General features: G+C 36.8%; 1 protein-coding gene across 2 annotated transcripts; it reads left to right on the top strand.

Annotated features, from left to right (window-relative positions):
* The first annotated feature begins 558 nt into the window (after positions 1-558).
* Positions 559-22,823, top strand: LOC134211642 (uncharacterized). 2 transcript variants are annotated; one of them, XM_062688725.1, is made up of 4 exons: positions 559-653; positions 18,112-18,208; positions 18,352-21,373; positions 22,068-22,823. In XM_062688725.1, exons 2-4 carry the CDS (start codon positions 18,114-18,116, stop codon positions 22,770-22,772), a joined length of 3,822 nt encoding a protein of 1,273 aa, XP_062544709.1. In that variant the 5' UTR covers positions 559-653; positions 18,112-18,113; the 3' UTR covers positions 22,773-22,823. The 2 variants fall into 2 exon arrangements, with proteins under 2 accessions (XP_062544709.1, XP_062544710.1); XM_062688726.1 differs by lacking the exon at positions 559-653 and adding an exon at positions 771-978.

The following is a 22,823-nucleotide window of genomic DNA, read 5'->3' on the forward strand; positions in this document are numbered from 1 at the left end:
CAAGTCGATTGACTTAAACGCGAACTGAATGCCCAAGCACCTTCGTTCAACTCACTGACATTAGAACAAAGTTGATATTCCAACTTTTGGTAAGTCAATCGAATTTAACCTATATTGATCAATTCACTTGCTCTGTTAAAACGTAGCATTAGTTATGACATAAAATAAAACTATCAGAAATTTTCTTGGGAATCGTCTATCGTCCTCGATCGCATCAATTTTTGGACATCCCTATATTAACCCTATGAGTACCCATTGATAGAATTATTTGTTCATTTGTGTACCCCCATACAAATACTGGAGAATTTAATTAGTCCAAAGCTATATGCATGAACGAACACGATATTACCAATGATCCAATGTTGCAACATCAGCATAAAATTTAAATCAACACTATTTGCAAATGCCAATCGGATCTAGCAGGTTGAAGCATTTTCTGAAGATGCATCGCACCGAAGAAGTGAACAGAGGATCGCATGACTTGCTCAATCTGCGCTGCCACATGGTGAAAGTTGGACGATCACAGCATCTCCCATTCGCTTGAGTTTCTCCCGTTTCGTTGGCCGATCGTAAAGGTTCTGCTCTTGGTCAGTAGTCAAAGAGTGGTGAAGCATATTAAATGCTCAATTGAAGAAGTTTAACAGAGGATTCAGGTAATTTTGAAAATTGTGCAGCGTGTCAAGTCTAGTGAAACGAATTGAACAGGACAGTTCTAGTTGGTCATGTCATAAAACAGTGATTAGCGGTGTTAAGTGATCTATATTGAACTAGAGTGTTAATTTCGAGCCAAATCTATGTTGTTAACGTGTTGCTTTTTTCATTTATTAATTTAAAATCATTTACTATGCATGAAATGATATTCAACGAATTGTTGAACAGAGCGGATATGATTGTAGCTAAAAGAATTTGTCACCCAACGATTTAGAGGGACAGAGTTGACCTGATGATCGCGCATTTGCGATCAGGTATTTGATAACGGTAAATCGTGTTCTTGTTATTTATGGGTACATCTTCCAGCCCAACGATATAGAGATTCGTGACCGGTGACGTAAAACAATGCGGTGATCCCATATGTTGGAAATTATAGATACCGTACTGAGCCAAACGGATTTTCTTCCTGTTTTCGATCTGTATGATTGTTATTCTACTTGATCAAGTAGATCAGTAGAACATCAAAAAATACTCTTCACCACTGTATGTTGGGTGTGGAAAACTTGCGGTTTGCTTAGGCGCATATAAGGCGAACAGTGTGCACACCTTTTAATCGGTTAAACATACAGATGCATGTGAATCGGGAGCCTGCTTATTTACGGTTGTAATAATAAAGCGATCTTGCATATGATTATCGGGGAAATAGTCATTCAACCCGTAATCAATATCATCTCAAGTTTCGATGCGCCGGAAACCGAAAGTTGATTATCCACTACCGAAAGTGGGGATATTGAGTTTTGTTTGCCTTTCTTCTCATCAAATGAGGTCAAAATGGGATGCCAATCAATCTCCAGACAATTGTCAGTTTTTTTTTTTATTTCCCATGAAACAACCTTACTCCAATCTTCGTTTCTCTGCCCTTTGGCTGAACACGGTTTTGTACTCTATTACCGGTATTCGCATGTCAGTTCAATTTAGTTTTCCATACGTGTAGATTGTTTTTTGGATTGGCGAATTGAGAACCTAATGCAAAGTTGAGTAAGAATTACCATATATAACGTGGTTTGATAAACATTTTAAATATTAGAATGTAAAAGATTTAACTAGTGCTTATTTCTATTAAACTGGGGTCGTTTTTTACGCGGTTTGTGTTTGCTTGTGTCTTACCCTTGGATTCAATGAAACGTTGAGTGGATCCCACGAAAAAATAAAAAGTCAAAGAAAATTAGGTGGTGTTCAAAAATGTGTGGTAATTGATGTGGGCTGAGAAATTGATGAAATCCGTGTAAAAAATGACCCAGTGTATTGGTAGAGACGTTAATATTTACGAAGATCTTACGCTTATACCGATTTTGTAAAGCTCAATAGGTAGGGTCTTTATATTAATCATAAAAGAAGAATATTGTCATTGGTGCATTCCGAAGCATGTGATAACATATTATAGCATAACATAAGCAAGTCAAATCCCACTAGTTTGAAATTTAAAAGGTCACTGGAGATAACACAATTAATTGTGAATTTATGTGAACATCATTTACACATTGTATTGTTTCTAAATAAGTTTTAATAATGGTAACAAAAGTGTGTCTTACAGCGTTTGTTATTCATTTCGTATTTATACAAATCTAATTTTTCCATAGATGCGAGAAATTTTAAGTTCTTGACATTCTCAGTTCTTCATTGATTATCACTCATTTTATTATTTTATGAATTTTCAGATACTGAATAATGAGTGAAAAACTTCTTCAAAACCCAACTTCATTTGTTTCTTTCAAATTTCTAATAATATAAAAATAATTATTTCTAATAATAAAAAAAAACAGTCGGATCGGATCTATAACTGCAATGGTGACTTTGGCGTACTCGTTCGAAGATTATCAATTGGAGTCAGGTAAATCTTTTTCTGATAGGTTTCTACTCAAAGAAAAGATATCCTCATCGATAAATATCCTAGAAATTCAGCGGTGTTTTTTGCATGTGAATCTTTTTTGTGTTTCAGCGGTTTAGCTCCGCTCCACTGTCGTTCGGCGTATTCCATAGCAAAAGATACCTTAAAACCGCGTGCCCTTTATGCTTAGAAGTTACTATCCAGTTAAAAGGCATAGATGGAATAACGAAAGCAGGAGATCTGGTCCAAGCACATGCAGATCAGTGTAAGCTAAAGATGGAGGATGCGGCAATCCAGCTAAGGAGAGTCAAGTTATGATAAACAGACGGCGCCCTTTGGAGTACCTAGAAGGTACTCGAATAGTGTTAATTTTGCAGGAAGGTAGTGGGCCCGATAAGTGTCCATCATCCATCTCAGTCATGCTACAAGTGCTTTGATTACGAGAACACATCCTTAAGTTGCGAATTTCCGGGATAAGATTTGTAAACACATTAATAAGTTAAAAAATGTAATAGATGTGGCGCCGAGAGTCACATGCCATGCGATTGCGAAGTGTTTGATACACGCTGAAACACAAACACCGAACCCAGGTGGTCCGACTTGTTCAACTTTTAGGCGGACTGATCCATTGATGGAACTTACACAATAATAACAAATAGCGAAATCAGCTCAATAATAACAAATAGTGATATGATAGTAAAATGAGATATGCATGGATATCATATAAAAGATCAGATGACATTATCAATATTTTGCACTGAAATATCATTAAGATATGAACCGGTGCCAGTGAAAGTGGTACATAAACCATTTTTGTCGATTTTGTGTTTTTTACACCAACGGCTTCTATTAGCAAAGATCTAGTAAAGGAATAGCGAAAAAGTGATTTTTGACAATAAAACCTGGATTTACGCCCTTTTTACCCTTCTTACACCCTAAGAAGGGTATAAAGATCGCTTGAAAAACCGACTTTTTAACCGAGGCTCGGAGACCCAAGTCGTATATACCAATCAACTCAGCTCGACGAACTGAGCACATGTATGTATGTGTGTGTGTGTGTGTGTGTGTGTGTGTGCGTGTGTGTGTGTGTGTGTGTGTGTGTGTGTGTGTGTGTGTGCGTATATGTGTGCGTTACAAAATCTCACATCAAGCTCTCAGCCGTGCGTGTACCGATTTGCACGATTTTAACACTAAACGAAAGCTATGACTTTGTCATTGTACGAGGTCAATTTTTGCAATCTGACATTTGGTTCCAGAGATATGTGAGAAATACGAACATGAAGTGCATTTTCAGAAAACTAACATAATAATGTCACATGAATATCTCAGCCGTCTGTAAACCAATTTGCATGATTTTATCTTTAAACGAAAGATATGACTTTGCCATTTAACCCATTGTATTTTGTTTTTGCAATTAGACATTGTGTTCCGGAGATATCTCTGAAATACGAACATAAAGCATTAGACGCATCAACTTCACACATTGGTAAAATATGTCCCATCAAGATCTCAGTCGTCCTTGGACCGATTTGTGCGATTTTATCTTTAAACGAAAGCTATGTTTTTGTCATTGGACCCATTAATTTTTTTCTGCAATCGGAAATTCGTTTTCAGAGATATCTGTGAAATACGAATATGAGACATATTTTCAGACTACTAATGAAAAATTGTCACACCAATATCTCAGCCGTCTATGACCCGATTTGAACTCTTTTGGGCTTAAACAGAAGCTGTAATATTGCCATTTAAGGCGGCAAATCAAATCTGCAGTCTTTTTGTATTTTTTCAAAATTGTTAAATTTCCAGAAATATCCTTTTTTTATTTTGAAATCGATAAAAGCATGATAATATCAGTTATTTTATATTCAATTGAAGGTCATATGCATAGAAATTGTAATATGCACTGGGCACACACAACCATTCAAAAGTGTAAGAAGGGTTGCGTTCACTGTAGGTGGATTAAGTCGGGTTTTATTTCTGATATAAATCACAATGACAATTCCGTTGCCAGGAAAAGTGGTACATGTACAGTTCTACCCGCTATAATCAGCTTTTTAAAAAGGAAATTTGACAACATGGATGTTATCGCAACAGATTTTAACCCTATTTTGAATTTCAAGATGGTTTACTGCCGTTTAAAATAATTTTAGAAATGTACATGTACCACTTTTACTGGCAACGATTTTCGGTTTCTGTTGCATTTTGTTCCCATTAATAGTGATGCATGTGCATTTTGTTTCAACAAACTTAAGATTTGTCAAGAAACTTCGCATATTTCTCATTACTACCCTTAGGCACATCATTCATAACACGTTGGTTCAGTTGAGTGGCAGAAAATTGCAGATTTGATTTTTTTTTTGATTTTTTTTTGGAAAAATGCGTCTTCTGTAAAATTTACTCAATGTAACATGTACCACTTCCGGTGCCAGCGAAGTTATGATATTTGCAAGATGTGATCAATAAATGGAGCTATTAGTATGTTCTTATCCATCTTTTTCTTCTTCGTTGGCTCTACATTCCAACTGGAACTTGGCCTGCTTTTTCAACTTAGTATTCTTTTAAAAATAACCTCAGCTATTAATTAAAAGCTATTCTATGCTCGCCCAGGCATGAGTATGTATCTTGGGCGGCAAGATCAATGGATACACTATGTTCAGGGAGTCGAGAATATTTCCCACCCGAAAACATCGTAGACTGCACCGAGAATAGAACTCGCCATCTCTGGATTAGCAATCCTACGCCTTTGCTCGTAAGACGAACTGGAGACCCATTCCTTATCTATAGTAATATCGATATTCAAACGATATTTATGTGCATATTTTTAATATTACTGCTAGTCATTTGGTACGGTTGGCAAGAGATTAATCATTGATGTGACGTCCAGCAGTGATTCGTATTATCGAGTAAGAACTACAAGAAGGCAAGAGAAGAGTTTTAATTTGATTAAGATTAGCCATTGCGTTCTAAAGATATGTTGAAAATGATGAACCGAACCAAAAAGTTTGGTGTCTTGGATAAGTGCAAGGCAGTATCAATAGCAAGTGCATTAATTTGGGGTTTTCTTCACTTTATTTTAATTAGCTTTTTGTGTCGTTTATTCATTTTAGCATTCTTAACATCTTCTTTATTTCTCCTTTAATATTCTTTCATCCTTTTATTTTTTTCTTCTCTTTCTTCGTTATTATTTTTATTGTTTCGCACCGTGATCAATAAGTTCGGATACACTTATTAAACACAATAAAATAATACAAAAATACCACAAGACAGTCGTTACATATGTAACATTATCAACTGTCTTGGGGATTATCTACAGCAAATATTTGTAAACAACTTCCCCTTCTAGTCTTTACCAGCTTCTAATGTTTGATATTCGACAGAGTCCAAGCTCATTTGACCATTTTACAGATATCTAAAGAGGACAGTATGGCATCCTACTCATTATACTTCCTTCTTCCTTCCTCTCTCTCCTTTCTTCTTTCTTCCTGTTTCTTCCGTTCCTCTATTTTCATTTGGCTTCCATTATTCTTCTGTAATTTTCATTCTTATTTATTATTGTTTGTTCTTCTTTTATTCATTATTTTGTTTTTTTCTTTCTACTTTTTCTTCTTGTTTCCTTTCTTTCTTTTATATTTATCTATCTTTTTTGTTCACTTTTTTTTCATTCTTTATTTTATTTTCGTTTTTCTTCTTTCTTCTTTCTCCATTTTTCTCCGGTTTTGCTTTATTCTTTCTGCATTCCTTATTTTTTTCTTTTAGCATTTTTTACATTTTTTCTTCCAACCTAACAAGAAGAAAAAAGGGGTTTTTGTTGGCTTTTTCTAATCTTTCTTTTTCTTATTTATTTTTCTCTTGCTTTTCATCTTTTGTTTTTTCCTTGCTATTTCTCTTCAGTATTTTAAACTTTTTAGATTCAAGTCTAACTTCTCACATTTCACTTGTTAATTCTTACGTTTTACTACTTACTTCTTAGTTTTTACTTCTCACTTCTTGATTCTTAATTCTTAATTTTTATTTCTTACCAGGCTTGCCATAAACTTCTGAGCAAGAGTCAACGTTTTTTGATGAGCAGAAATTAGCATCAAGACTAGCAATAATGTGTGTCACAAAACAAGAGCGATTTTTGTTTATCTTTCATCTCTTTTATTTGTGCTGCGTCACTCACTCTCACTCACCCTCAAAACAGCTTCTACAAGTTTCGTCACATACAAAGCGTCGCTCCGAAAGCTTGATGAGAGCTCTTTCACTCGACGCCATGTGTTTTTGCCTAGCTCTTCCTCGCTCTGTTTGATTGGGTCTCTGCTTCATTTACGCTTCCACTCATTTGTGAGGATGCGAACGCAGCATTTAGCTGATGATGATATTATATAACACTAGCGTCACAGACATACAGACGTAACATTAGAAAATTTATCATTGGCTATGACTTCAACGATCAACGATTCAACGAAAAATGTTCAAGCTGTTACGTCTGTTTGTCTGTGCTAGCGCGTTTAAGGAGTTTTAACCAGTCTGCTTCTTCTACTTCTTCCTTACTTTTTACTTCTAACTTTTCACTTCTTACTTCTTATTACTTATTCATTACTTCTTATTACTCACTTCTTACTTATAACTTTTTACTTTTTACCTATTACTTTTTACTTCTTACTCCTAGTCCTTACTTCTTACTTATTACTTCTTTCTTCTTACTTTTTACTTCTTAGTTAATACTTCTTACTTCTCATATCTTACTTTTTACTTCCTACTTTTTACTTTTTACCTACTAAGGTACCCCTGGGAAAGTGAAAATACGGGGTAAGTGGGTACTATGGCTGCCGACTAATAGGTGAACGTTTTTAATGGTAACAATGTTCTAGAAAGATGAAGCAGAATTATCAACAAATTCGCCTGACAAAAAAAATTGGAATCAAAACCATTTGCGGCACCATACTAATGGTATTGTTTAATCATGACTTTAAACTACCGGCAAAATCTATCACTTTTATTTTAATTCAATGGATTTCCAACAAAATAGTCGTTCCTAAATTCATCATTGATGTGAAAAGTGAATATTTTGAGCAATTAAATAATTGTGTGACATCAAAAACGATTTAAAAGTTTTGATTAAATCCAAAATCTGCAATTTTCACTTTCTCTTGATTTTTAACATACATGGGGCAAGTGACACATATTTGAACAACATTTTCGATAGAGCCATTTTACCTGTTTTTAGATTGTTGTCTAGTGAAAAATTAATTTGGACCCTCATATATTATATGGATCTGAATCAAATGCAGTTGATATCGTTGGTTCAGTAGTGTACAGTTGATTTACCAAATGTGTATTTTACTTTCTGAAAATTATCTCCCTCATGGAAAAGAGCAATGGTTATAACTATGCAAAATTTTCCGTTCACAGTGCAAACAATCTACTTATTCTACAATAGATCAACATGTTTTGTCTTGTGTTTTGTTATTTTTAAACTTCGCATCAGATTAACAGATTTTAAGATAAATAAAGTGCTTAAGACATAAATTGGCCATTTCGTTCTATTACAAATTTACAACACCGCCTGAATAAAAACGTTTCTTTTGAGGTTCTAATTTATGTAATAATTTGTGTTAAACAGAGAAACATTCATTCGAAAAGTGAACAAAGATTTGCTTATCTCTTCCATCTAACACATTTGGTAAGAAAGTAAGCTAATGTAAAGCCAGACAACAGACAATTAAACGGTAAACCGGCTATTGTCTTGATTTTATATCTGCTAACATTGTAATCCCTTTCTTTTGTCAAAAACAAAAGTCTGACAAGCAATAAACCTCCATCCATGATCTGAAATACTACGACTCAGAAATTACATGAGCATTTATCTACATTTTTCAAATTAGTTTCGTTCTGAATTACTCCTGGAGAGAATTCTCGATTAAGTTTTCAAAAGGACCTAAGTAACATTTTTTTTCATGAATTAATTTGAATAGCGCAATTAACAGAACAACATGAAAGCTTTTGATTGCAGTACTTACTTACTTACTTATGGATCCTGTACACCTCCGGTGGTGCAAAGGGCCGACTTGAAAGATCTCCATCCTGAGCGATGCCCGGCTATCGCTTTAACCTGTTGCCAGGTTAGATTTCGGTCGACTTCTTTTATTTCTTTATTGAGGCTTCGCCGCCATGAGCCTCTGGGTCTGCCTCTGCTGCGATGTCCCGCTGGGTTCCAGTCTAATGCTTGCTTACAGATTTCGTTTCCGCCCCTACGTAGAGTGTGGCCGACCCAGCCCCACTTCCGATCCCGAATTTCTGTTGCTATCGGCCTCTGGTGACAACGACGATGGAGCTCGTTGTTTGAGATCCAGTTGTGAGGCCACCAGGCCCGAATTATATACCGCAGGCATCTGTTAATGAACACCTGCAGCCGTTGAGTGTTCTCCACTGATACACACTGATTGCAGTACTCAAATTAATTCATGAAAAAAATGTTACTTAGGTCCTTTTGAAAAGTTAAGCGAGAATTCCTGGAGTGTAAATATAGTATAGAGCAGAATAGGTCCCACTTGCCCCGTTTGAAGGGGTAAGTGGGTCCCACAGGTAAATTTATTTAAATCACTATCAATATTTTTGTAACTGAAAAAATAGCTTACAACACGTCTACACTTCAAGAACGGAAGCATATAATGATGTATCCGTGGTTAATGCCCTGAAATACCCTGTTTTCTAAGTATGCTTTAGCGTTTTGCTGAATTAGCGTTTTTTTAGGTCCCACTTGCCCCGGGGTACCTTACTTATTATCTGGTGCTCAATATAAAATAAGATCTTTTTCAGAAACACATAGAAAGAAATTTCATCGAATTAAATTTTTTTTTTTCATTAAAAACATAATGCTTATTCTTTAAAAACGTCAATGAATATTATAAAAGAGGCCCTGGTGAGCCGTACAACGCAACTTTGTCGCGATGCTCTCGCAAGAGCGCTGGACGGCACTGACGGCCATCTTCCGGATACAGTTGCCTATCCTCGTGGTCAACTGCTTCGTATCCTTGTTTGTACATTAGTGAGCCATACAGGGAGGGAAAAAATATTGTACAGGGAGCCGATAAGATCCTCAATGGGACGGCACTGGGGCAAGTTGGTTGGGTTCCTTTATTTCGGCACGTAAGGTATCTTTTTCTGCTCAAGATACTCCAACGTCTTCTTGGAGTAATAAGAAGACGCCTTTTCCGGCCAGAAGACGTACTTCCCATCCGCATGATGATCCTTTAAGAACGGCAGAAGAATTTGCATAAGACACTTCTCCTGGTACACCGCTCGGCTTGAAATACAGCTTTTTCAACGCTTCTTTCTTCTTCTTCGTCATTATCTTCGCCAGACGGCCGCTACAGACCTTCCACTCTACGCTCAGGGATGTCAGGGATAGATCCGGTAAACTGTACTCACTGGCACGTTTTCGTCTCGAAAGTGGTTTCCGTAAACTTTTTTCCACGATGACCATGCGTTTCGTAAAACCGTAGGGGAGACTGGGGAGACTTGATCCCCTTTTCTGAGTTCCGATGTATCACAGCCAAAAATCAATAAACATGCGCGATTTCCACACAGACTCTTTAGGAAATATAGTATTTAACTTAACTGATGTCCTTACAGTCCTTAAATTATTGTTGTTATTGATACACAATCGATTTTTTGGAGTGCTGTCAAAAATCTACTTTTAAAATATTCGGTGGAAATTGATCCCTCTTCAAGAACTTGCTTCGATAAAATTAGAAAAGTGCAGATTTTTTAAACAATTTTCCTCCAAAATACGCGGAATTTTCTAATTGCTGTGCGTATACATGAACGATTTTTGCTATTGAATTCGACAGAACATGCAATTTTAAAATTTGGGGAGACTTGATCCCCTTTCTATGATATCTACGCAATAAATGGTTTTTCCTGCCAACCCTTCGTAAAATCTGTCAAATCTACAAAAAATTAGAAGTCTGAGAACAGTTTTATATTTTTTTTATTTTTTTCGCCAAATTTTTGTATGGGTGACTGATGGGGGATCAAGTATCCCCATATTGAGGCAAATGAACCCGTTGTTTGAGGAACATATGTAACATTTTTGACCAAATTGAGATTTTTATATATTTTGAATCCTCTTCCAAAAATACGTATTCTGGCAAAAAATACGAAAAAAAAAATTTTTGTTCAGGAATATATGATTTTTGTTTCGTTTGTTTGAGAAACTATATATATGTCCACGCACTTTGAAGAGCAATTATGGAGTACCGGTTACAGTTTTTGCACTGAAAGTGCGCCAGGGTGTTGAGTTTTGCCGAAAACTATTGATCTGTATCGAAGAAATCGAAAGGTTCGGTGCCAATTTGTTCAAAAACAGTTTTTTGTTGTTTTCTCGAAATTGTGTAAAATGGACTTGCAGTTTCTCAAACAAATGATTCAAATATCCTAAAACTTTGATGGAATGTTGACATCTTCATCAGTATAGATCATTAAGCATATTGTTGGCTTTGTGCTGTGAAAAAACGAAAACATTTAATTGCAGAACGGTATTGAAAGCATTCTTATTTTTTATTGAACACCCGTTACTTCTTACCTTCTACTATTTATTTTTCACTTATTACTTCTCAATTCTCACTTCTAACATATTAGTTTTCATTTAGTGATATTCTCAATCCAGTTGAAAACCGGAATTGGGGGATAGCGAAGTTGGATTTTCCTCATAATCCGTACGTTGAACCTAACTTCGGAAGTGGTGCGCTGTTTTCATATCGCGAAGCGCTATTCAGCGCACCACTTCCGAAGTTAGGTTTAACGTACGGATTGTGAGAAAAATCCAACTTCGCTAGCACCCAATTTCGGGTTCCAACTGGATTGAGTATATTGTGTATCCGGAATAAATTTATACCGCTTTTTATACCGAAGTTGGATTTTTCTCCAGATACAGGCAACTTTCCCAACTTCGGAAGTAGTGCGCTGGATTCGCCTAAAGATGCGCTAAACAACGCATCAATTAGTTTGACAAATAATTCTAATAATTCCGAATTCTAACTTGGTGCTACGCCGACAATATATACTCCCATTGATTATGACAATTCAGTTTATAGCGGAGTCTCGGCTTCGTGTTCTGGAATGACGAATCCAAGTAAAAATAAGAAGAAGGTGGTGTTAACTTTGACAGATCCTATAGCACAGCATAGGAAAATCATTTCAAAATGCCTACACAGAAAAAAAATTCATGGTAACGGTTACTATTTTGTAGACTACGCCATGTTTTTAAGGTGGTTATACAACAAAGCCACAAATCGGCCATCTTGGAAACCACGTGCTTTTTCTAGTGATTTTTCAAGGGCACGAATTGAGAGAACCATAACGCCCATGGAGATGAAACATCCGTAGATCGTTTGCTTACTTATGCTAAACAATCGACTTTAATTTCAGCATTGTACGAAAATTATTACGCTAGATTTGAACTTTTCATAATAGGAGTAGAAACCGTGTGGTGAATTTGAAATTCACCACTTGGCTTGATTGTATAATCACCTTAAAACAACCACAAATTTTCAGTTAAATTAACCACGCATTCGGACAAATTCACCACTGATTCAGTTCATGCAACAACATTCCACCAGGACCACAGTTGATTTTTACTGCGCGCATGGTAAAATCAAACGGGTTTGTTGTCTGCTGAAAATCGTCGGTGCGTATTCTTAAATTAACCCTCGGAATGGTAGTTTCGACCGCAACATTTTTTTGCGTGTATAATAAATTCTAGACAAAATATAATTAAAATCTTATTGATGTATGATACGTTTAAAGAACGCAAACATTTCGGAACTATAGTCGTATACAATAAGGCCCGCGTGATTACATCCACATTTCATAAGGACATCTGAAGTGCATTTACACTTCCTAGATCAAAATTCAGTTGTTTGATCCTGGCGCGTATTTAGTAACGAAATCAATCAATATTTGGCAATGCATTTATGATTCATCGAAAATTACTTACATTTTTAAGGCTGAAGATAATCAAAACGGCTAGATTTTTTCTTACCCGACGTTTCGGTCGAATGTATTTGGCCTTTTTCAAGGGAAATTATTTGTCAACCGTTTTTTCCCCAAATACGTCGGGTAATTTCAAAATCTAGCCACATCCATAAACAACTTTAATTTCAGTCGACAATTAACAATAATTATCCTTACACTACAGCATTCCTTGATTACATTATTAGCAAGGGCATTGTCCGTGCTAATAATCGATCACTCTGTGCGTGCACAAACATGCAGGTTTCTGTTGCACTTTTATTATACTATGCACTATACATTTGTTTCGACTACGGTCATTGCTCCGGCTTTATTGTTCTACTTTTTTCTACGAAACACCGTACCAAAGGCCAATAGCACCGAAAAAGGGCAGAAACGAGACTCTCTATCGAAGCAGTAGGGGAAGGTGGCGAAACTTGTTCCCCGGAGAGACTTGATCACCCCCTGTTTTACCGAGAACTAAAGTAGATTTGTTCTAGCATATTTTTAGTATAGATCCTTTAGACAAATGATAATTAATAATTCTTCTAAAGATTTCTTCTGGAGGTTACGCCAAATTTGAATAACTTTTCCTGACGTTGGCCAAATGCTATCATTTTTTCACAGTACAAAGCCATAAATATGCAATATATGAACTGATAAAAACGTCAACATTCCATCACAATTTTAGGATATTTAATTTTAGGTTGTTAACTTAACATGGGGACACTTGATCCTTCAATTGGGTCGAAAACGTGATAAAATCGGGTTAGGCAAAATCAGGGGTAGACAAAATCTGGGAGTGACAAAATCGGGTCAACCTCATCTGCAATAAAAGTGCATCTAAATGTGCAGCGCAATGCAGCTGTCATTGAGTCTGTAGTTTAGCGGGCCGATAACTGTAAAACTGTTGCAACTATCGAATTGCAGTTTAAAAGCATTGCAGTTAAATGACTTGCAGTTATCGAACGTCTGCTGTAGTTTTTGTTTTTGCCATGGTACTAGGTAGTCTATGAACTCCATATAGGAATGATCTGCAGATCAACCCACGAACGGAAGGCTATTGGTATATGTTTGCATTTCAAGTAGTTCAAGTTGTTGTCATTAGCTCTGGGCAGTTATTGGAGAATAAACAAGATGTGAAACCTCATCTTGATATATTAGCATTCCAAGTAGTTTTTTTTTTGACCCTCCACTGACCCCCGCACCAAAAAGCTCGCATTGAGAGCCCCCTGGTGTGGACTCAAACTAATAAAAAAACTAAAACGCGGGAGACATTTAAGCGAAAACTAATTAAACTTTATGAAATCCCAGTGGAACCAGGTTCCTTTGAAGGGATTTACAAATGAAAACTAAATCTAAGTTACTACAACATACAATAGTGATAACGTTTTGTGGCTACAAGTAAATTAATATTTATACTGAATTTAAAACTAGTTGAGCTACGCTATAGGAGAAAAACCAGCAGGAGCCAGAAAAACCTACAGCAATACAAATTGAAATGGTTGACGTTATTAGAGAAGATATTCATTCACGTTCCTCATCATATGCTTCTTAAGTTTACTTTTAAATTGCGTTTTGTTCAACATTGTTTTTAGGTTAGGCTAATAGGTAAGTTATAAAACTTCTTTGAACCGTAAATTGTTATGCGCGATAGTCCTAAATTTGTGGATGCACTACTTCTCAATAGTTCATTAGTGTTTCTTGTGAGCAAGGAATTTTCTCTAATTGGAAAGGCAATATTGTGATGGAATTCACGATTATACAAGCAATTGTGAACAAATAATAAAGATTGGATGTCACGTAGACCCACAATGGGAATAACTCGATGAGGTAAACTAGTGTAAAGCAGAAACGTGGAAAATAGTAAAGGCAGATTGAATACTATTTTTAAACATCTGTTCTGTAACGTTTGATTTTTTTTCAATTTTGATTTGGCGGCATGACCCCAAACAATGATTAAGTACTGAAGTGTTGAATGGATGCATTCATAATAAAATGTTAGCAGTGCATCATTGGGCACGAAACCTCGCACCCTTTTCAGAAGACCACATAATTTGGAAACTCTACTTGCTACATGTTGAATGTGAATATCCCATGAAAGGCCAGAATCTAAGTGAAGTCCCAAATATTTAAATGTTGAGACTTTTTCAATGTGTAAATTATCAACAAATGGATGGCAGTGTTGCGGTACTTTCTTCCGTGGTGAATGAAAAAGCATGTATTTTGTTTTCGAAATATTCAAAGAAAGTTGATTCCCATTGAAGTATTCAATCAGGCACACTAAATCATATTCAATGTCTTCAATAATTGACTGGACATTAGAATGAGGATAAAACAACGTTGTATCGTCAGCGAATAGTCTGATGAAAATCAAAAATAATAAAGGGCCTATATTACTCCCCTGAGGGACTCCGATATCAACCCTCTGGAAACTACTACGTACATCATTAATAGTGACAAATTGAGTGCGACCGGAGAGATAGCTTCGTATTAAATCGTTGGCAATACCCCTTATTCCATATCGATCAAGTTTGTTCAACAGGATTTTATGGTTTATAGTATCGAAAGCTTTTTTTAAGTCGATAAATAAGCCCCCCACAATCTTCTTTTGGTCAATTTCAGTCACTAGCTCATCAATAAGTTCAGTTATAGCTGTTGAGGTACCACATCCTTCTCGAAAGCCATATTGAAATTTATACAATACATTATTGGCACAAAAGAAGTTTGTAAGCCGGATGGTTAAGAGTTTCTCCAAAATTTTATTTATAACCGACAAAGTTGATATCGGCCGATAATTGCTGGGGTCTCTAGAGTCACCAGATTTAAATACTGGCGTAACCTTAGCTATTTTCATAGTAGCTGGATAGTAACCAGCTTCAATCATTTTATTAAACAGTTCTGATATTATTTTGGAAAAAGGACCAATATAGGTTTTCAAAAGATCAGCGGAAATATTATCATAACCTTTACTTTTCTAGCGTCAAGCTGGCTAATAAGAACACTCACTTCATTCGAACTGCTGGGTCGCAAAAATATTGAATTACCAAGTGGTTTTATAGGTTTCAATGTATCAAAACTACTTTTTGGGAGCTTATTGGCCAGATCATTTCCGATACTAGAGAAAAATCTATTGAAAAGCTCAGCTACTTCTTGATTAGAGTCTATAATTATTCCTTTATCGTTTAGTTTTATTTGATCTTTACCGTCAGTGCGGCCAAAAATTTCATTTAACTTTTTCCATACGTTAGTACAACTAGAGTTTTTGAGAATGTTTTCATAATATTCTGTTTTGCACTCTTTTTTTGCAGTTTTAACTTTTCGTGACACATGATCTAACATTGCCTTTATATGCAGATCATTAGGTTTATGCTTCGCTTTTACTAGATAGTTATTCTTTATTTGTATCAACCGCCAAAGTTTATAAAGTAGTTATTAGTAAAGTTGTTATTGCTGTCTTGTTGTTGTTGGTTCCAGGTAGTATACAAACTTCATTCATATCACTAATATGAAGTTGTCTATTCTTTGGAAATGCAAAATGTAAATAAATTTGAACGATACAACTTCACGCCGAGAACGTGAGGGAAAAAACGGGCTAATATCGCAAAGATCATGTACCATATTAAAATTAGATTAAGGACACTGCTCATGGAATCCAAGTTTCAAAGTGCTCGCGTTTTCGGGGGCACACCAATCGATACGGAGGCGGCGCACAACTGTCATTTTTGTTGATTTAGCTTTGCTGCGTCGCAGCATGCGTGAAATAATAAAAATGACAGTTGTGCGTTGCTTCCGTATCGAGTGCTGTGCCCCCGAGAACGCGAGCACTTTGAAACTTGGATTCCGTAAGGAATGACCTTAAAGACCCTCTAGATATTCGTGTAAGCCTAGAAGTCTTACTCCATAAATTTCTAGGATGACCATTAGCATATGCCATGAACGCATTTTATTCATGGACCCCAAAGGCATGTACCAAATTTAAAACAGGTTGATATATCTCTGGTGTAGATCCTAATGCCTTACTTCAGGGTTTTCTTGGTTGACCATGAACATTTGAAATGGGTGCATTCTATTCTACGTACCATAAAAGGCATGTATAACTATTCAAATAGGCCGAAAGAACACTGGTTACGCGTGAAGTTCTTGAGGATTGTTTAAGTGTTCTCTTGGATACCCAGGAACATATGCAGTGAAAGCGGTATATTCTATGAAGCACAAAGGTATGTGGTTACGTGTGAAGATCCTGAGGCCTATTCTAGCATTTTCTTGGAAGACCATAAACATATGAAATGGACGTATTCTATTCTATATACCACAAAGGGCATGTACCACAAGCCAAATGATCTCTGGGTTCCCATGCAGATTTAAAGGCCTATTCCCGGGTTTTCTTGGATGACCATGAACCTATGCAATGGACGCAATCTATTCTATGTACCACAAAGGGCATGTTACACTTTTGAAAAAATCTGAAAGATCTCTGGTTACGCGTGTAGATCTTAAGGCCTTTTCCTGGGTTTTCTTGGATGACCATGAACATATGCAATAAAGGCGTTCTATTCTATGTACCACAAAGGGCATGTTCCAGTTTTGAAACAATCTAAAAGATCTCTGGTTACGCGTGTAGACCTTAAGGCCTTTTCCAGGGTTTTCTTGGATGACCATGAACATATGCAATGAAGGCGCCAGACGACTTATCCGAGAGATTTCTTCGATAGCGCAGAACATATGTAGTGATCACATTTGATTTCAAGATGCGCAAAGAGCATGTACCACTTTTGAGACAAGTCCATAGACCCATGGTTACGAGTGTAGACCTTAAGGCCTTACTCCAGAGATTTCTCGGATGACTCGGAACGCGTTCTGTGACAAGTACCACAAAGAGCATGTACCGTATTTGAATTTGCATAATAGGCCTTTGGTTACGCGAGTAGATCTTTAGGCTTTACTCCAGAGATTTCTCGGATGACTAAGACCTCATTTCAAGTATTTTTGCATTACCCGAAGCATATACTGTGAACACCTTCAATTCTAAGAAGCGCAAAGAGCTTGTAGCATATTTGAAACTGGTTGAATGGCTTATTTCAAAGATTTCTTGTATAATCATGGGCATAAGCTTTAAACCCTGACAATGGGCAAAAAGTATATAAGTTTCTGTTTCCAAAACTGTCAAAATTATCCAAATCGGTTGAAAATTAATTGTTGAAGTTATGAGAATATCAATTTATGGGAACACGGGTACCTTGTCGGCCATACACGTGTGTTTTTTTGTTGGCCGCATAAGGGTTAAGCAGAGTTGTAGATAAACCTTTGCACTAGAAGTCCACCATATAACACATTTTGAAATTTAGCCTCTGGAATGAGTTATTGACAGACCTAAATGATCGAACGCAGGATGATCAGTAACATCCTTGGGTATCAATCTCTGATATGATTGTGTTATGTCTAGATGGAGTTTTGTTATATTTTATGTTTTTCTTCTTTTTGGCATTACATCCCCTATAGAAAAAGTGAGCACGAGACTAATTTTTCAGTGAAACATTAAAAATTACTTTCAATTGCTTTTTATGTAATTTCAGACATGTTGCGTTACTTATTATCCATCGTTTTGCTATTGCAATGTTCAACGTTCAACAATTGTGAATCAGCAAGAAGCCGAATCAACATTAAGCACAGGTAAGTTCTACGAATAAATTGAAAACTTTCACCGAAGAACATGTAAATCAATATGTAACATATCATAATTGATGGTTTCATCAAAAACATCTTAGAGAATTCAAACTGAGCGAAATCAAAATTTAATATATTTCACATTACAGATACTCTCCGAGCCACATTAAACTACATTCACCGCACCAGCATTTGGTCAGCCCGATTAACCTACTCAACCCGGACAAATACGAGTATTTCACAATCAATAACCAAGGGAATATTATAAAACGGTTGATGACATCGAAAGAAATACAAAGTATTGTGGCTGGTAATAATATCAAACAGAGCGTTTTCGACAGGCTAGAATCGCCACAAGGCATAATAACGAATATCGTTAGCAGCATAAAAAATGTGCTGAATACAGAGCTACTGTCAAAACATCAAGAAAATCAGAACGCTGATAACAATGTAAATCATCACATTGCTGATGTAACGACTTTTGAGTCTACGGACAAAGAAAATGAGTACGTCCCGGCTGTTTTAAGTTTCGAGATATCTAGCCCAGATGAGGAAGCAGTCAATTCTCAAAATTCTAAGCAACCTGCAACTGCTTTACCTGAAACCTCGTCACAATTCTACGCAACGGAAAAGATTACAATAAATCCGACACAATACGAAAAAGTTACGGGAAGTACGTCTCAACAATTCGATGAGGATACTACAGAAAAAGTGCCGATGATGATCTTATCATTGAACACGCCAAAACCTGAAGAAGTGCAATTTGGAAACACGAAAGAACCTGATTATGCCGCAGTTTCAACTACCATTCCAATGTTTGGGGAGCAGACAGATTATACTTTCCATTTTACGGCATCTACGGAAAAGCTAACTGAAAACACTCCTATGCTTTTAGGAGAGTACACAAATAAAATAAGTTATCCGACAATTCCCACAGAACAAGTAACGGAAATTACACCCCAACTTTTGAACGATTATACAGCAGAAACAACATACAACTCGATTCATAACATCACAAAGCCTATAAAAAGTACACCCTATCGACCAACAGCAATTACAACAGAATACACCACGGAGAGTACATCGTATCAGACGGATGATAAGTTGTTAATGTCATACTTGTTGACCAACAAGTTAAGTGATCAACTAAAGACAACAACACCTCAACCAACGAACGAAAACACAATGGAGACTACGGAGTTATCTCAATTAAGCACTCTCTATCAAACAGCTGATAATCTTCTAACGTCTTTCATAATTAATAAGCCAGATCCATCTGAAACACTTCAGGTTGACCCTCAAGATGAAGATAGAATAACAACATTTACGTTGCCCAGCACACTGAGTGGCACTAACTCTTTTGAAACTACTACAGCTCCAAGTAGAGATCATTTCACCCAATTTCCTAAAACAACTTTTATTACAACAATTGACGGTGAATATGACCCTTCTTATACTACGCAAAATGATTATCATACAAAGTTGGTAACAAGCTTAAATCGTTTTGGACAAACTACTGTACAAGATGCCACTACCGAATTGAACACACAAGAATATAATTTTAAGAATGAATATTCTAAGACAACAGTAAATGCTCAAGGGTTAAGCACAATAGCTGATACAACAAACAAACCAGAAACATCTACTTTCTCTGAGTATCAAACAACGGATGTTAGCATTCAACAACAACCGGATAAACTTACTACTCTAAGTGACACGCAGAACTCTTTCTACATGATTTTGGAGCTACTTAAGGACGATACAATTGACAACGAATCAAGTATACAGCAGTACGGTCAAAATAATATCGAAAACACTGTTTCTCAGGAAATTATAGAAGAAGGAGAAATGATCAATGACATGGAAGATTATTCGTTAGAATCTACCACTACACAGGCTACTACTGAAGATTTAACAAGTGGTAGCGAAGTGACAACAGAACAGTCTCACTATAAGCTGCCTGAACTCATGTATACCGACGCAATGACTGAAAAGTATACTTTAACAGACCTTTTCAGCACATGGAATGATATCAAAACGGTTACCCCAGAGTTGAATCCCACAACGACCATTACTAAGCGCCCAATATCTACGACTAAGCCAATCCTTACAACAGCTCAGATGAAGTTGACCCCATCAAAGTCCGGTTCATCATCAACACAAGACGCAGCAAATCCATCCTCAAACGAATTTGTCTCCATTGCGGAAATGATTCTTCGGCAAGCCAATTTGCCGGTCCGTACTGACAGCGCAGAAAATGTTGATGTTCAAAATCTGATAAACTTACTATCGGTAACTAACAAGAACATGAGCGTCTACGTAGACGAAACTGCTACAGTTGCATCTGTACTCAAACCGATGAGAAAGCCACAACCTGTTCATAACTCTGAGCCTTCCAGCCAGAAAGTGGATCAGTCTTTCCTGTCGGTCACCAATGAACTCAAACAGGATATCCGGACGGAGTTGCCAGAGGTTGCTGCAAATCGCATCACGAATGATCTCTTCCAAAAACTTGGTGAATCGGAAGGACGTCGTAATACATCGTTTAGTGATCAGTTAAATACTTCCGATTTACTGCTCATCACAGAGCAAACTGAAGAATTTCCTGAAGATTCTGAACAAAATAATAACAATGATGACAGTGGCGAGAGTAGTGAAATGAATGATTTTTTCAGGCGTTGTAACAGAATAGGGATGGACATGTTTCGATCCCTAACAACCTCGAACGAATTTGCACAGACAAAAAGTTTCACATTCTCTCCGTTTTCGGCGATATCTATGATATCCATGCTACACTTGGGGGCACGTGGGAAAACGGCAGAGCAGATAGATAAACTGATTGGCCTTGACGAAATGACATCGTTCAACCCCCACGTTACGTTCCGAGCCATTTCTCAATCGATAGAGGAGGAAAACGCCAACTCCTATTTCGTACGGATGCTTTTTAGCGATAAAAAACTCGGAGAATTGCAAAACTTTTTCAAAACAAAAGTAAGGCAGCTGTACTCAGGTTACGCTGAGGAAATAGTGTTCGACGACAAAAATACAATTACAAAGCGGATCAATACCTTGGTCAACAATTCCACACAGGGAGCATATTCCCAATTTCTGGAAAGCTTGAAAATACGTGCTGCACCACCGCTATGCTTGATCTCAGCCAACTCTTTTGAGGTATGTATGCATGATTTTAGCCAGTATAGAGTTTGTTAGATTTGTGATAGCATTATAGTAGCACGTACGGCTAGTTTAAATGCATATGGTTAGCTCGGTATACTTTTACTGCAAAATCGTGTTACATGTTGGGTTGATATTTGTATGTTAATGTCTGCATAGCCAGTCGAAATCTCATAAAATCTCTTGCTGTTGTACCTTCACCTTAACTCACCCATGCAAGCCTACTAAGATTGAATTTCATTGAATTTCTTATTTGATTCGTAGTATGCAGTCATTCCACATGACTACTATGTTTGAATTTCAAATTTGCTATCAAATCGAATGTTTTTTCAGGTTCATTATTCTTCTTATTGGCATTCCCACTGGGACATTGCCGCCTCGCTGTTTAGTGTTCATTCAGCACTTCCATAGTTATTAACCGCGAGGTTTTTAAGCCGAGTTACTATTTTTGCATTCATATATCCTGACTCATGACTGATGAGGCTAACACGATGATACTTTTAAGCCCAGGGAAGTCGAGTAGACAATTTCCAATCAAAAAACGGCCTACACCGGCACCGGGAATCAATCCCAGCCACCCTCAGCATGGTCTTTCTTTAAAGCCGCGCATCTTATCACTTGGCTTAGGAGGGCCCGTTTCATTATATTCCCCACAATACTCATGGTAAACTTTCTCTTACTCAATCCACAGCTTGGTTGCACGACAGACGGCGATAATCCTGACATATTTTTCCACATAATCGACGCGAATAGTAAACGCAAGCTGATTTACCTTACCGCCGATGTGTACACAGGAAGTTTCTTGTTCGGTTATAATCCGGAAATGGACGTTTCTGTGGCGTCAGTTTTCTCAGAGGCTCGCGAAATATCAACCTTATTCTTGATGCCAGGTCAACAGGGTGGAACAATCGAATGGAATAGCCTGCTGCATTTGGAAAACAGTATACTAAAGAACTTCCCATTGAAACTCAGGCTGTTGGAGACAAAATTAAGGCCCCAGCTTAACAGTGTCTTGCATATACCTCATCTCAATCAGCACTCGTTTGTCAATGTTTCACGACAATTACATCAATTAGGATTAGGTGAACTTTTCCACGGAGATTCGTCAAACCTTAGAGGTATACAAGAAACCACAGTTGCACCAATACATATGTCCGAATTCTTACAAGTCAATCGAGTTAGCTTGTGCGGCACATCAGTCAAAGAAAGGTCTAGTGAAATGTATTCATCATTTGCGGATGTAAAAAACAATTTGAAAAAATATCGGAGAACCCAGAATGCTAATCAAGGGAACAATGAGAATGTTATAAAATTCGACAAACCTTTTCTCTATATTATAAGGCATAACCCATCACAGCTTATTCTTTATGTAGGTCGATTTAATCCAGTGGAATAATTTATTTTTGAGTTATTTATTATATTAGATAGAATAAATTATTTATGACCC

The sequence above is a fragment of the Armigeres subalbatus genome, chromosome 2 (genome assembly GCF_024139115.2).
Source record: "Armigeres subalbatus isolate Guangzhou_Male chromosome 2, GZ_Asu_2, whole genome shotgun sequence".
NCBI lineage: Eukaryota > Metazoa > Arthropoda > Insecta > Diptera > Culicidae > Armigeres > Armigeres subalbatus.